The sequence below is a fragment of the Neofelis nebulosa genome, chromosome 3 (genome assembly GCF_028018385.1).
Source record: "Neofelis nebulosa isolate mNeoNeb1 chromosome 3, mNeoNeb1.pri, whole genome shotgun sequence".
In the NCBI taxonomy this organism is placed as follows: Eukaryota; Metazoa; Chordata; class Mammalia; order Carnivora; family Felidae; genus Neofelis; species Neofelis nebulosa.
The window spans coordinates 115,763,203-115,775,794 of NC_080784.1; the positions used below are offsets into that span (position 1 = coordinate 115,763,203).

General features: G+C 36.1%; 1 protein-coding gene across 1 annotated transcript in view; it reads left to right on the top strand.

The window, feature by feature from the left end:
- The window catches only part of COL25A1 (collagen type XXV alpha 1 chain), a 477,363-nt gene that overhangs the window by 435,363 nt on the left and 29,408 nt on the right, over positions 1-12,592 (top strand). The window contains exons 25-30 of the mRNA XM_058721691.1: positions 490-534; positions 3,964-4,008; positions 6,485-6,565; positions 7,740-7,802; positions 8,444-8,494; positions 10,487-10,513. Of these exons, the coding sequence (XP_058577674.1) occupies positions 490-534; positions 3,964-4,008; positions 6,485-6,565; positions 7,740-7,802; positions 8,444-8,494; positions 10,487-10,513 (312 nt within the window). The remainder of the gene's footprint in view (positions 1-489; positions 535-3,963; positions 4,009-6,484; positions 6,566-7,739; positions 7,803-8,443; positions 8,495-10,486; positions 10,514-12,592) is intronic.

Below are 12,592 nucleotides of genomic sequence, written 5' to 3' on the forward strand. Positions count from 1 at the left end.
CTTTTACAACATTTGCCCCAGTTAAACCACTTTGTCTGCTTAGTGAAAAAGACCCCCAAAAAAGTTATTGTTATTTTTCTTAAAGTTTTTAGTCTTACAATAATGTGGCTGTGTTCTTTACTGTTTGGGAAATCAAATCCTTTGTGTGTGAGGGGAGGCTAGGTGTCCAGAAACACAGGTAGTATTAGCATGCTAATTCATCCCAAGGAGATGAATGTGGAACACAACAGCAATTTTACATTATGTTATGGAATCAACTCAAAAGCATATTCAGTGTTATTTTGCCTAAATGTATTGATAGTTTTGCACAGAAGTAGGTAGTTTTTATACTTACATAACTGGTGAAGTTTGTCCCCATTGCAAATTAATGTTGGGGGATGTTTGATTATGACAGAAATAATGGAAGTATATGGTGTACTTATTATTTAAAGCATAAATTGTAATACATATATTTGCTGCTTTTTAAAACTTTGTCTTTTCTTGATTTAGGGTCCCCCTGGACCACCTGGACCTCAAGGACTACAAGGGCCAAAGGTCATTCTTTATTTTACTTGTTTCCATTTACCACTTATGGTACAGAGAATCCCACCTTAAATATATGTATCTTTGAAAAATCATTTTTAGAAAATACTAGAGAAGCTAAGATCATCAATATTGCTTAAGGCAGCTAAGAATGGACACTGAGGTCTGGGCTGAAGGGACAGGAAATCAGAAAGGGAAAAAAAAGGAAGATTAGGTAAGAAGGGAGAGAAATAAGACTAGCATTAAATTTAAAGGGAGGACATTGAGAAAAACAGAATATTAAATGAGGGAAAAACAAGTTTTATAGAAATTATAAAGGTAAAGAGCCACTAAATGTAGTATATGAAAAAAGGAAAATATTTATATACAGGAGGATTGAAGAAAAATTTATTCTAACACTAAAAAAGATTTTCCCTTTAATTTTTTATAATAAAAATAATAAGAGAAGCTTTAGCATGATGCATTCACAGACGAAAATTTGAGGAATCATTTTTCAACCACTTTTTATAACAAATCCCATTGTATTTATTCATTCTGCCATTTGAATCTTATCTAATGAAACATACCAACTATGAACAACAGAAACCTAGAATTACTTGATTATATCTCAGATTTGTCGGTGGTTTCAGCTTTACCCCTCCAAACTTAAATTTAGTTATTTAACCAAATTTGAGCAAGTAACACATGGCCATTGTCTCTCACTTTTTACAACTGAGCCATGTGTGTTGAAATATGACTTTCATCACTGGATTTTTGTAGGAGATTCAAGTGATTTTGAAATCCATCTTTTGTTGATGCCTTTCAAAGCACTTTATTTGCTGAGTCTGTCATGTACACACACACACACACACACACACACACACACACACACCAGCTTTTATACTCTTTAAGATACTTAGAAAGCTAACACATGGAAAATTATTTTTCTATTACAAAAAGGAATATAAAGTAAAATATTGCTGAGGTCCTTACCCATATAAGATATACTTAGAACATAGACCCTAATTTTAAACAGATATCATGTATAACATTATTGTAAGGTTTGGGTTTTTAACTTTCTGTTTCTCTATCACATTCTGGGCCCTAAGAGATAGAACACAAAAATTGTCCAGTTACACAGTCTTTGTTCCTGGTAAGCAAGTCAGCCTGGATCCCTGCTCTCTAATATCTTGGTGAGCTGGACTAGACAACAGAGGGGTGAATCTGCAGATTCCCTTTTCCTCTATGTAGAGTCAACCAGGATCTAAATTCCTTGCTTCTGTGCTAAACACATACCTCTTTCCTTACACACCTCAAAAGCTCCTAGGACTTTACTCTTCTTTAAAGCCCAAAGACCTATAGCCACCCTAAGGGTATAAATCCCTTGTCCTAAAGAGGCAAAAAGAACCACCTAGCCATGAAGGGTATATAATAGTGTTAAAACATATACACTTCCCCTTGTTTTATAATCTAATTGCTACTCATTTTTTAATTCAGTTATTCAGTAAGTAATTTTTGAGCCTCTACTCTATAATAAAGACTAATATCTAACAGAGATATCTGAATATAGCAAGAGGTTTCAACAAGGAGCTTACAGTTTAGAACAGGAGCGAGGCAAGTAAAGGCACAATTACTAATAAATAGAGTAAGTGCTTTGATGAGTGCATGCTATGGATGTCCATACAGGAAGGCTCCTCTCAGTCTTAAGAGTCAAGGATGACTTTGAGCTGAAAATGAAAGACGGGAGGAAGCTGGCCAAATGAGTGTCTTGACAAGTGAGCTGTGGGAGGGAGTTAGTCATACTCCCTTACCTCTCATCCCTGCTGGCCTTCCCACTATGCTGTCACTCTACCCCACCCCACACACTGCACAATGATCTTGTAATTGAGATCTTGGGCTGACTGATACAATCTTTCACGCTTTCCTTGATCTCTCCTTGAGAAGGTTGGGATAACAGGGGTGAGATGTGCCTATGACCAAGAGTCAGAAAATGCAGCCGAAGTCAAGTGTAGAACCCATTTGCACTGGGGACTTAGACTGAATGGGAGCCTATTCAATTAGTGTTTCTCTTTATCAAACAAAGATTGTTTGACTTCTTACACATCAAGTAATTCTTTACAAACTACATTTGATGAGTGAAAGATAAATTCATAACTCATGAGATCTGTTTTCTTTTAAACACTCGCGGGTCACATTTTGAAGGTAAAAACTTAGCAAAACAGTCATTATTGGACCCAGAGTGCTGACAAGCATTCAGACTGAATGAAACTAAGGCTTAGCCAGGTGCATCCAACCTCAGCAGACTTGTTTGTAGCAAAATAAACTTTGCTTCTACCACAAAGGGTGAGAAATCAGGAGTAAGGAAAGACTTTTTCTTCCCCCACCCCCACTTTTTTTTTTTTTTTTAATGCATTTGTTTGTCAGGCTTTCTTTAATTGGAAAGCTCAAATTTCATGTTGGGGCCAAGAGCTCTTAAAGTTTTTACCAGAAAAAAGATCTCTAACAATTTCACTATTGTGGTTTATACATCATCAAACAAGCCTTTCTAAAAAAATACAGTCAAGTCAGCTCCCTTGAAAATCTGTCTGTGAGGCAGGCCACTCACAATCAGGAGAGCTGACTTTACAAAGTTTCCACCATGTGGGAATCAGGCATATTTATAATGGGATCTGCAAAAGTGACTCATTGATCTAAAATAATATCTTACCTTTCAAAGAATTTGTTTGTTCAGTACCTTTCCAAGTGAAAAATGACTGGACCTTTGTTGGTTGGATAAATATCTAGCACATTGCTTAAATTTGTTTTTAATGGGTCATCTTCAATTAAGATAAAATAGATTTTGGGTTGTCAGGGTTTCTAAAATGTCATAATATGAATAGTAAACTTTAATTCATTCCTACCATAGTATAGGTAATTGAACTCACCCAAAAGTAATTTTATGTGGATTAAGATATTATCTAATTGATTATGTCTGGAAATAGCACATTCACAATTATGAATCTGTATCCACTGTTCAAATGGTGCCAGTTAAAACACTGCATTCGATTTTTAAGTTAACTTTTATGTTTTTGCTTTTTTCTCAAGTTGGAAAATAAAAAGAAAGAGAAATAATACAGATTTTTTAAGGATAAAAAAATTAACTGAGGCTTATAAGTTATTGTTACAGGGTATAGTCAACCTTCAAATTATCTCTACCGGTTTTCTTTCACCATTTTTTCCTTTAGCCTGAATCTCACATGGGGAAAAAAATAAAAACATTGGATCTTAGCTACATATAAGTATTGTTATATGTAATCTTTAAGAAAATGTTATTTCACTTAGTTTTGATATGCGTATGATGTAACAAAGTGTTCTTGGGTTATGATGCCTTTGCTGAAAAGTCAAATTGTACTATTACCAACCAGCATCACTTTTATTTACCAATGATGAATGGAGACAAGCCATCACTTTTTATCTTAACAGGGAGAGCCAGGATCTCCAGGAATCCCAGGAGTTGATGGAGAGCAGGTAATTTTCAAAGATATATACTGTCATTTAAAGCATCATTATTGATCACTACTTTTATTATAGATTTGGAGCCAAAAAGACATGAGTGTTGACATATGACCCCCTCTTTCTTTTTTCACCATCTGTTGTAGAGACTATATTAACTCTAAAAAGCAATTGGTTTTAAATTAGACGTTAGTTTTCTTTGCAGAAACAGACCAGCGATATGACACTTTGTGTTAATACTCCTTACCAATCTACCAGTGACACTTCTGTGAATTTTTATTAGACTTATAAGATCATTACCAATTTAGTAAGAATAGCCTAATTTTTTGTAAGTGAATGCTAACAGGTCAAGATTATAATCAGTCAACAAAAGTTTCCACAAAATTAGATATTCCTTATATGTGTTATTTTGACAATATTTTTTTCCCAAATAAAGATTACACCTAATTTTCAAGATCACTAGAAAATACAGAAACAAGTGGGGCACTTGTGCTTCCACAGAATATGTCAGTATCTCCAATGGTTTCCCTTAAATCAGAGGTTAGCAAACTTTTTCATAAAAGACCAGATAGTAAATGTTTTAGACTTTGCAGATCACATACAGTTTTTGTCACAGATTTTTTTTTATCTGAACACCCTTTAAATTTTTTCTCAAAGATTCAACTTGTGCAAAAATAATCCCTGGGCTGGATTTGACCTCTAATTTACCTCTGGCCAGAAAGAATCTGACTAAGGAGAATATGGACACTACTCTCAATTCAGAGTCAAATCACAATGGTTAGCTTCAAGATATTTGATATTTTCTGGGCTTTTGTTATTTACCCAATAAATGACTAAAATCAAGAAAATCATAAGAAATCAAGAGGTTTCTTTTTTTCTTTTTTTCAAGAAGTTTCTTGATACAGTTAGTGAACTATGCTTCTCAGGAGATAGTATTAGGTAAGAAAATTAAATTCAAGCGTTATTTTAATATTAGAGTTGTATATTGAAGTAATATAATGTCACATAAAATAAACATGATAGTTAAAAAAAGAAAAACACTTCTGATGATATGCTATTATTAATCAGAGATCACATAAGCATTTAAAAATCTGGTTGTATCCCCAATGCTAGTCATTAAAAATAATTAATTTAACATGCATAAAGATACTACATGGTCCCTACATACATAGTAGCTGGGGTTTTTTTCTATACGCTTCACAAGGTCTACTTCTGCTACTAAGTCCAGTAGCAAGGACAGGCTGCCCGGCTACTCTCCATCACTAGATTCCTAAAACCAACCAGGGGCTGATTAATCAGTTAGATCCGTCTGCTACCCACTCAAGCACCTATCCACTCACCCACCTAGCAAGTGATTCTGAACTAAGTGTTATTTAATAGGTATAAGTAAAGAAAAAACACGTTCCTACTGTTTGTAAGTAGGTTTGGGTATGGAAGAGATGAATAGGTTTGTGCAGCCAGGGGCCCCTTACTACCAGAACTGTCACCATCCCTGCCCAAGAATGGGCCATCTGGTCATATGATAGTGAAGCTCCTTGGATGAAAATACTTAACAATAAAAATCCACTTCAGTGTTATTATTACAAAACTCAGATTTGTTAGCATTCAAAACATACATCTATTTACTCACTGTAAAAGAAGAATAAAAATAGCATCATGAGAGAGCCTGGGTGGCTCAGTCAGTTGAGCGTCCGACTCTTGATTTTGACTCGGATCATAATCCAGAGTCTTGGGATCAAGCCCTGAGTTGAGCTCTGCACTGAGCGTGGAGCCTGCTTAAGATTTCTCTCCCTCTCTCTCTCTCTCCTGCCCCCCTTGCCCCTCTCCCCTGCTTGTGCTCTTTCTTAAAAAAATTTTTTTAAAGCACCATGGATCACCTCATTGAGATGTCATGAGACTAAAATAAGAACGCTGTGGAAAAGTTGAAACATTTGTAAGCTTGACTGAACTCTGATGCCTAAAGACCAGGCACCTAATAATTGGTGCCTACATTATTTATGTTTCTGTATATTGAACTATTGAAAACTGATGGTGATTGGAACTTCCACCTGCTTTTAAGAGGGGTAGGAGAGTGTGGTGGATGGAGAGGGGAGAAATTTATTTGAGCCTTTGTTCTTATAACGCTAGTCCTGGTTCAAAATGTGTATTGTACTGCTGAGAACTCAGTCCCTTACATTGTTTTCAGGACCAATGATATTGAATTAACTGCCAGGTAAAAATACAGAATCAGGAGAAATTATGTTAACACCTAAATTCATCGTTTTCATACTTAAATGGCCTAAGTAATAGGGTTTAATCCCTTCTGTTACATGAGGAAATAGTACTGATTCAATGTAGAAGATTGCTATAAGAAATAACTCTAGCAGTGAAAATCAGAATCATCTCAGCATAGGATCACCCACTGACAAAATTGATCTGGAATTCTCTTTTCCTTAGGATGTTACTATCAAGTTTCAGTGTGATTGTTACATGTAAACCGTATCATTTGTAGGGACTTAAAGGCTCAAAGGGAGACATGGGGGACCCAGGTATGCCAGGTGAAAAAGGAGGAATCGGACTTCCTGGATTACCGGTATGTTTGTACTTTTTAGGATGTGTTCATGTTAAGATAAATTAAATCAGAAAAGAGGAGCACCTGAGTGACTCAGTTGGTTAAATGTCTGACTCCTGGTTTCATGATCTCGCTCAGGTCATGATCTCATGGTGTTGGGGGTTCGAGCCCCACATCAGACTCTGTGCTGCCAGCGCAAAGCCAGCTTGGGATTCTCTCTCTCCCTCTCTCTACCCCTCCCCCACTTGCACTGTGTCTGTCTGTCTCAAAATAAATAAACTTAAAAAGAAAAAAGAGTTTTATGATTACCTGCATTCTCATCTAGTGGTTCATATACTATTTTATTCTTAAATATTTGAGGTATTGTTGGTTAATTACTCCAACTGTGGCACTAAAACAAGTTTTAAAGCATCTAACCAAGTGAATTATAAAGTAAACCTTCATGTTTTCCTGAATTATTTTCATCAGAAGATAGAAAGATAGAGTTGATCACTTTAATTTAGTATGCATCAGATAGTGAAAACTGATCATTTTTAAATAAACCATAATTTAAAAATTAACAAACTAAAAAATATAAGGCAATTTTAAAACAAGTTGCTGTTTAAAAAGTGTTCTCTTTGTGTGAATGGAATGGTGTTTTTATGACTTTACCCCACAATTTTTACTGAGGATTTGGAAGGGAAAATTTTAAAAAATGTAAAAGAAATGGAGAGATAGGTATTGTTAACCCTATTTTCAGCTAAGAACCCTGAAACTTCATTTTCATCCTCAGTAATTAAATTGTGGAATTAAAACAAAAAATGTAGAAGACTTCACTGCCTTAGGCCTATTTTAAAACAAGGAAGTATATAAATGTCAATAAAAGACTGACCTTTGCTATTTAAAGTGAGCACCACCACAAAAAATATAACATTTATAATCTGATATATATAACAATGTATAAGTTTAACCAATCACATCTAACCTAGTTTTTATTTGCTTTAAATTGTATTTCACATATCACCCACAGTCCTAGAGATTTGGAGAAGCTTGCTCTTTGAGACTAAAATGCAAGGGGATAAATCTTTCTTTTATATATTATGTGCATAAGACTATAAAAATTTCAAAAGGATGATGGGTTTGGGGAGGAAATTCAGTTGCTTTCTTATACTTTGGAAACAACTTTACCAACTCAACTCTTACTGGTTATTTGTAGGGTGCCAATGGAATGAAAGGAGAAAAAGGAGACTCTGGATTACCAGGTCCTCAGGGTCCTTCTGTAAGTTGATGGTGGCTGAACTTCCGCGGTTACTAAAGAACTCTAAAACAGGCCTATTATTTACCAAGTTCAATCTGTGCCAGATGGCTTATCAACAGTGGAAAGACTGTGAACCTTTTAGTTTGTCAAACTATAGAAAAAATGTCTGTCGGCCTTTTACGATGAGAGACAATGTGTCTCAGAAGTCTGAGTTAAAAGCAGTTTTTTAGGAGACTGTCTAATCCTAAGGAGAAAAAATCAATGGTTTTCCCATAACACTTTTGGGTAGAGCTTTGTGATTACAGAGCACACTTTTTTCCCCCCTCCAGAGCCCTGTTGCTGCTCAGTGAAATATTGGAGAGTTTAATAGTGATTGTGATATTATAGCATCTCTTGATGATTGCTGTCCTTTCTTTTAATGTACTTTAGATTTATTCTGGCTTTTGTAAAACAGCTGTATTTTTTTTAAATTTTTTCTTGCTATTGTTGCTGTTCTCAAGAAGGCATTTCTAAACGTAAAGAATCAAATGCCTCACTTTTTCTAGTATCCTTCTTCCTCTGCAGCTATTAATGGCCTTAGCAGAACCCTAGCACAAGATCCAAGCCAAACTGCCTTATCTAAATGAAGTAACCAAATCCATGTTTATTTTTTGGACGTACAGATCATAGGCCCACCAGGCCCACCAGGCCCCCATGGCCCACCAGGCCCCATGGTAAGCCTCTCTTCTCTACAAAATGTAATCATGTATTTATGAGTATGCTACTAGAAAAACATGAACACATCCCTCACAACAGCCAGCTTGTATTTTGGGCTGCTCTCTGTAGAATGAACAGAAAATACGAGGTGCTCTGAGATATCTGACTTTACAGTATTGGCCTTCATTCCCAAATACGTCTCTTGAAAAGAGATAGGGTAGTTTTGTGATAGGAGAGTCAAGGATAGATTTGACAAGCTTTACTCCAACCTCCAGTATGAACTTCAAAAAATCATCTTAACCAACCCATTTAGGCCATTCATAGCATAACAGGATTAATAATTGTAGCCATTAATGAATGTGTCTAACCAACTTTGAAACATTTTAATGAGATTTTAATAGGCACATTTATAAAATAATATGAGAAAAATTGTAGATGACATATATTGTTGCTTCTTTTTCTTTTCACCTTTATGGTACTCTGGTGGATCCAGGGTTCACCGCAAGTATCCCTCAGACAATGGCCATGCCTTCACAGAACTCCTATCTGGTGAGGAAGGCAGCCATTAAGCCAGTGTAATTCTCAAAATGTCCACCTAATGGCGGTAGTGTTAAGGCTAGAACATAGAAGGTGGAGTGCTTCAGCTGCTTTTGACTGGGGCAGGATGGGTACAAGTCCGGCAGCCTCTAAGGTCACATTCGTCCCTAAGGTATCTCAATAAACTCTATGCCTTTAGTCATACAGATTAAATAAACTGTGGGTCATGTTTTCCCCCTGGAACATCACTGGAATGATCTAAGCTGCAAAGCAAAGCCCCAGACCCAATCATCTATTTCTCACTAACTGTTGTTTTCTATTTCATATCATGAAATAGTTATAATTAACATTATTTTCTTAATACTAAACTGTTCCTTAAGAATTAAGCAAATGACATACTTTTGGCTTTCTTTTATACTCCCTCACTTTAAGTTAGAAGATTAAAATTTTAAAGGCTATATCTTATTCATATCATAAAATTGATTAGTTTAAAGGGATTTTAACCATTACTACAATAAAATAAGAATACTTGATAAAGTAACAGCCATTCCCTGAAAATGCTTATCCACTGCTTATCTAAAGGGAAAATATTATTCCAATGCAGACATGTATAACAAATATTTGTATATTGCTTGACAAAAAATTTTTCCTACAGTTGTATGATTTCGCTGTTGGGTGTTTAAATACTCCTCTCTCCAAAGAGTTAATTCAAATAACTTGAAAGGTTTAAAGCAATCCACAGTAACCTTTAGGTAATTTAGGTTAGCTAATTAGTCTCTATGGTTAGATTTTCCACAAAATACAGGAGAAAAGCCCTGATGCATGTATGCGTTATAACTTCCTTCCATTGGTAAACAACTGTTACAAAAGCCTTGAAGAATTCGTCTTCGTAAAAACAAATGCATTCTAACTAATAATGATTAGTGCTCTGTGGATAGAATCTTTTCCTTAGTCTTAAATTAATGATGCCACAGGGTCCCAAACTTGACTATCATCTCCTCGTTTCCTTCTTTCTTTAGATTCTTCTTGGGTCTAGAGGATTCAGTAATGGGAAAAGGTCTTCCCTTCACCAGGACTTCTCTTTGGCAAATTTCTGTATTTTAGGACCTATCTCTATTCTGTGTAACTCAAAGTATGTCACATGTTCCACCTAGATTTTATGAAAATATGGATTTGAGAAATAGGAGTAGTGTGGGTTCACAATACTTTTTTTTAAATGTTTTTCTTACATATTTCTCCCTCTCACAGGTATTTAGCAGAACAAATTGCTGTTAGTGAATTTCCAATTACAGACCAATCCAAGAGCTGGAAGGAACATTCACTAGGTGTTAACATCCACTGTCCTGCCTCTAGCTATAGCTCCAAGAAGAAGATTCTTGTTTTACATCTCTTTGGCTACTCTATACAATAATCACTTCTGTTAGGAAATAGTGAATCAATTCTTAATTAAAATCTGTGTTTTTCATTTTCAGGGACCTCATGGACTTCCTGGACCAAAGGTAATCCAAAAAAATCCTTTGATTATTGGATTTCTGTTTCCCTGTTAATCATGGAGAAGCATGACGGAAGCATGTCTGTCCCATCTTATTTATCTGTTATATAATGTTATATAATGTTGTATAATCTTTAAGCCTTTAAGTATCCAGATGTTTAAATCTCACAACACAGAATGTCTTACAACAAATTTAAGTGATATCACCTGGAGATGAATTCCTCCTCGTTTTGCCTTTTTCCATGACACTATGTAAGTTTCTTAATTAGTAATCATAATATGTATACTCAAAATCAACCATTTAGAGGTGAAACTGATGAGATTCTCAGACTGGTTCAGATGTTCTTTCTTATGGTATCATTAGTTGCATATTTAGGTGTAACTGATACCCCTTGTTTGTCATATAGCGGTGCTGCATCTAAATGCTTTAACTATCCAACATCTTAATTTTGTACTCCCCCAGAGATCACTGGTCTAGAATGGGGTAGAGTGTATCATGTACTCTATGCTCTGGATTAATAAGAGAACAATAGAGAATACCCCTGCTCATCAGAATTAGTGCAGCTTATATTGTAAAGATGGTTTCCATCAGTTCTTTGCTTTTGTGTAGACCAAGAGGACATTTTGGAGAGTTAAAATGAGCCCTGAAAGAAAGGTTTCTTCTTCCAGGCAGTATATGCAATGAGTTCCTATGTTCTAACCTCAGCTTTGCCACTAACAGGCCACGTCACTTTCAGCAGACTATTTACCCGCTCTGATCCTTCTTTTACTCAACTAGGCAACTGACCTCATAGTGTTGCGATAATTTAATGGGTATATTTGTAAGATACTTAGCACAATATCTGGTGCAGTTGTCAATAAACACCCAATAAATATCGGTTGTTATCTTATGATTTGATGCTTTGTTCTGAATTTAAAAATTCAGGAAAAAAAAACTCATGAGAGAAGGTTCAAGGACTCTTGAAAGCTCCTTAGTAGTGAGTTGGTGCATTTAAATGGTGAGAGGTAGGGGAACACATAAATGCAGTGTTGGAGCTAGAAATCAGAAAGCTTAGCGGCAGCCCACCCTCTCCTTTAGGAACTCCCTGTGGTCCACTCAGCTTTAGGAATGCAGAAGTATTGGTTGGACCCCAGAAATCTGAGTTTCATTTTTTGGGGTCAGGCAGGTGACTCACCCATGAATGGGAAAAATTCATGCCTCTTTATTCTTCTTAGAACACCATACTTCTAGTAAGGCCAGTGTCTCAGAAGCACGGATTATAGTTTGAGTTAAGAGCATTGTGCTGTGGGTCAGAAGGGAGAGCCCATCTATCAACTTTGTGGTCTTGGTAGTTATCTAAACTCTCTGGGTCTTTTTCCCCCACTCTGGACTAAATCAGTAGTTCCTACTCCTGGCTCCTCCTTGGATTTTAAGGCACTACTTAAATAATAGGTTTCAGAAAATTATTAAGTTTGGAAAGATCTCATAGATTACCTATGATAGTTCCTTGATTTTATAGATGATAAACCATAGGTCCATGAAATTTAGATTATTTGCCCTAAGTTACACTGCTAACTAAATGACTAATCTGGGACTAGAAATTAGGTCCAGAGTTGAAATTTGGTCTTTCTGACACTACATTTGATTATTTATAAATTCAACTTCTCAGTTCATGCCCACTCATGTTAATGTATGATTCCTCACCACAGAATTCTGTGGCCTACCAAGGCGGCCCTGCCTATTCATCATCTCAAGACCTCTAGCTGAAAGTCTATATACATACATACAAAGCCATCAATCTCAAGTTGAGACCAGTTAACTAACGCTGACTGTTGAGCCTTGGCCTTAACCTCCCCTTGACTTTAGCTCTGTGACATTCCCAGGACCACCCTTTACCAATCACAGCATATTTGGATTTCCTACCATGGCAGCGCTGCAAACGTCCTATCTTCAGAATCCCCAGAACCCATTAGGTCGTGCTGGTGTGTTCATTACTTTGTGACCCCTTTGGAAATTCAAACACTAAGTGGGGTCCTGGACTCTATGTTTAACAAGCATCACACTGATTTTCATCAATCGGACACCTAGGGAAAATACCTCCCAGGT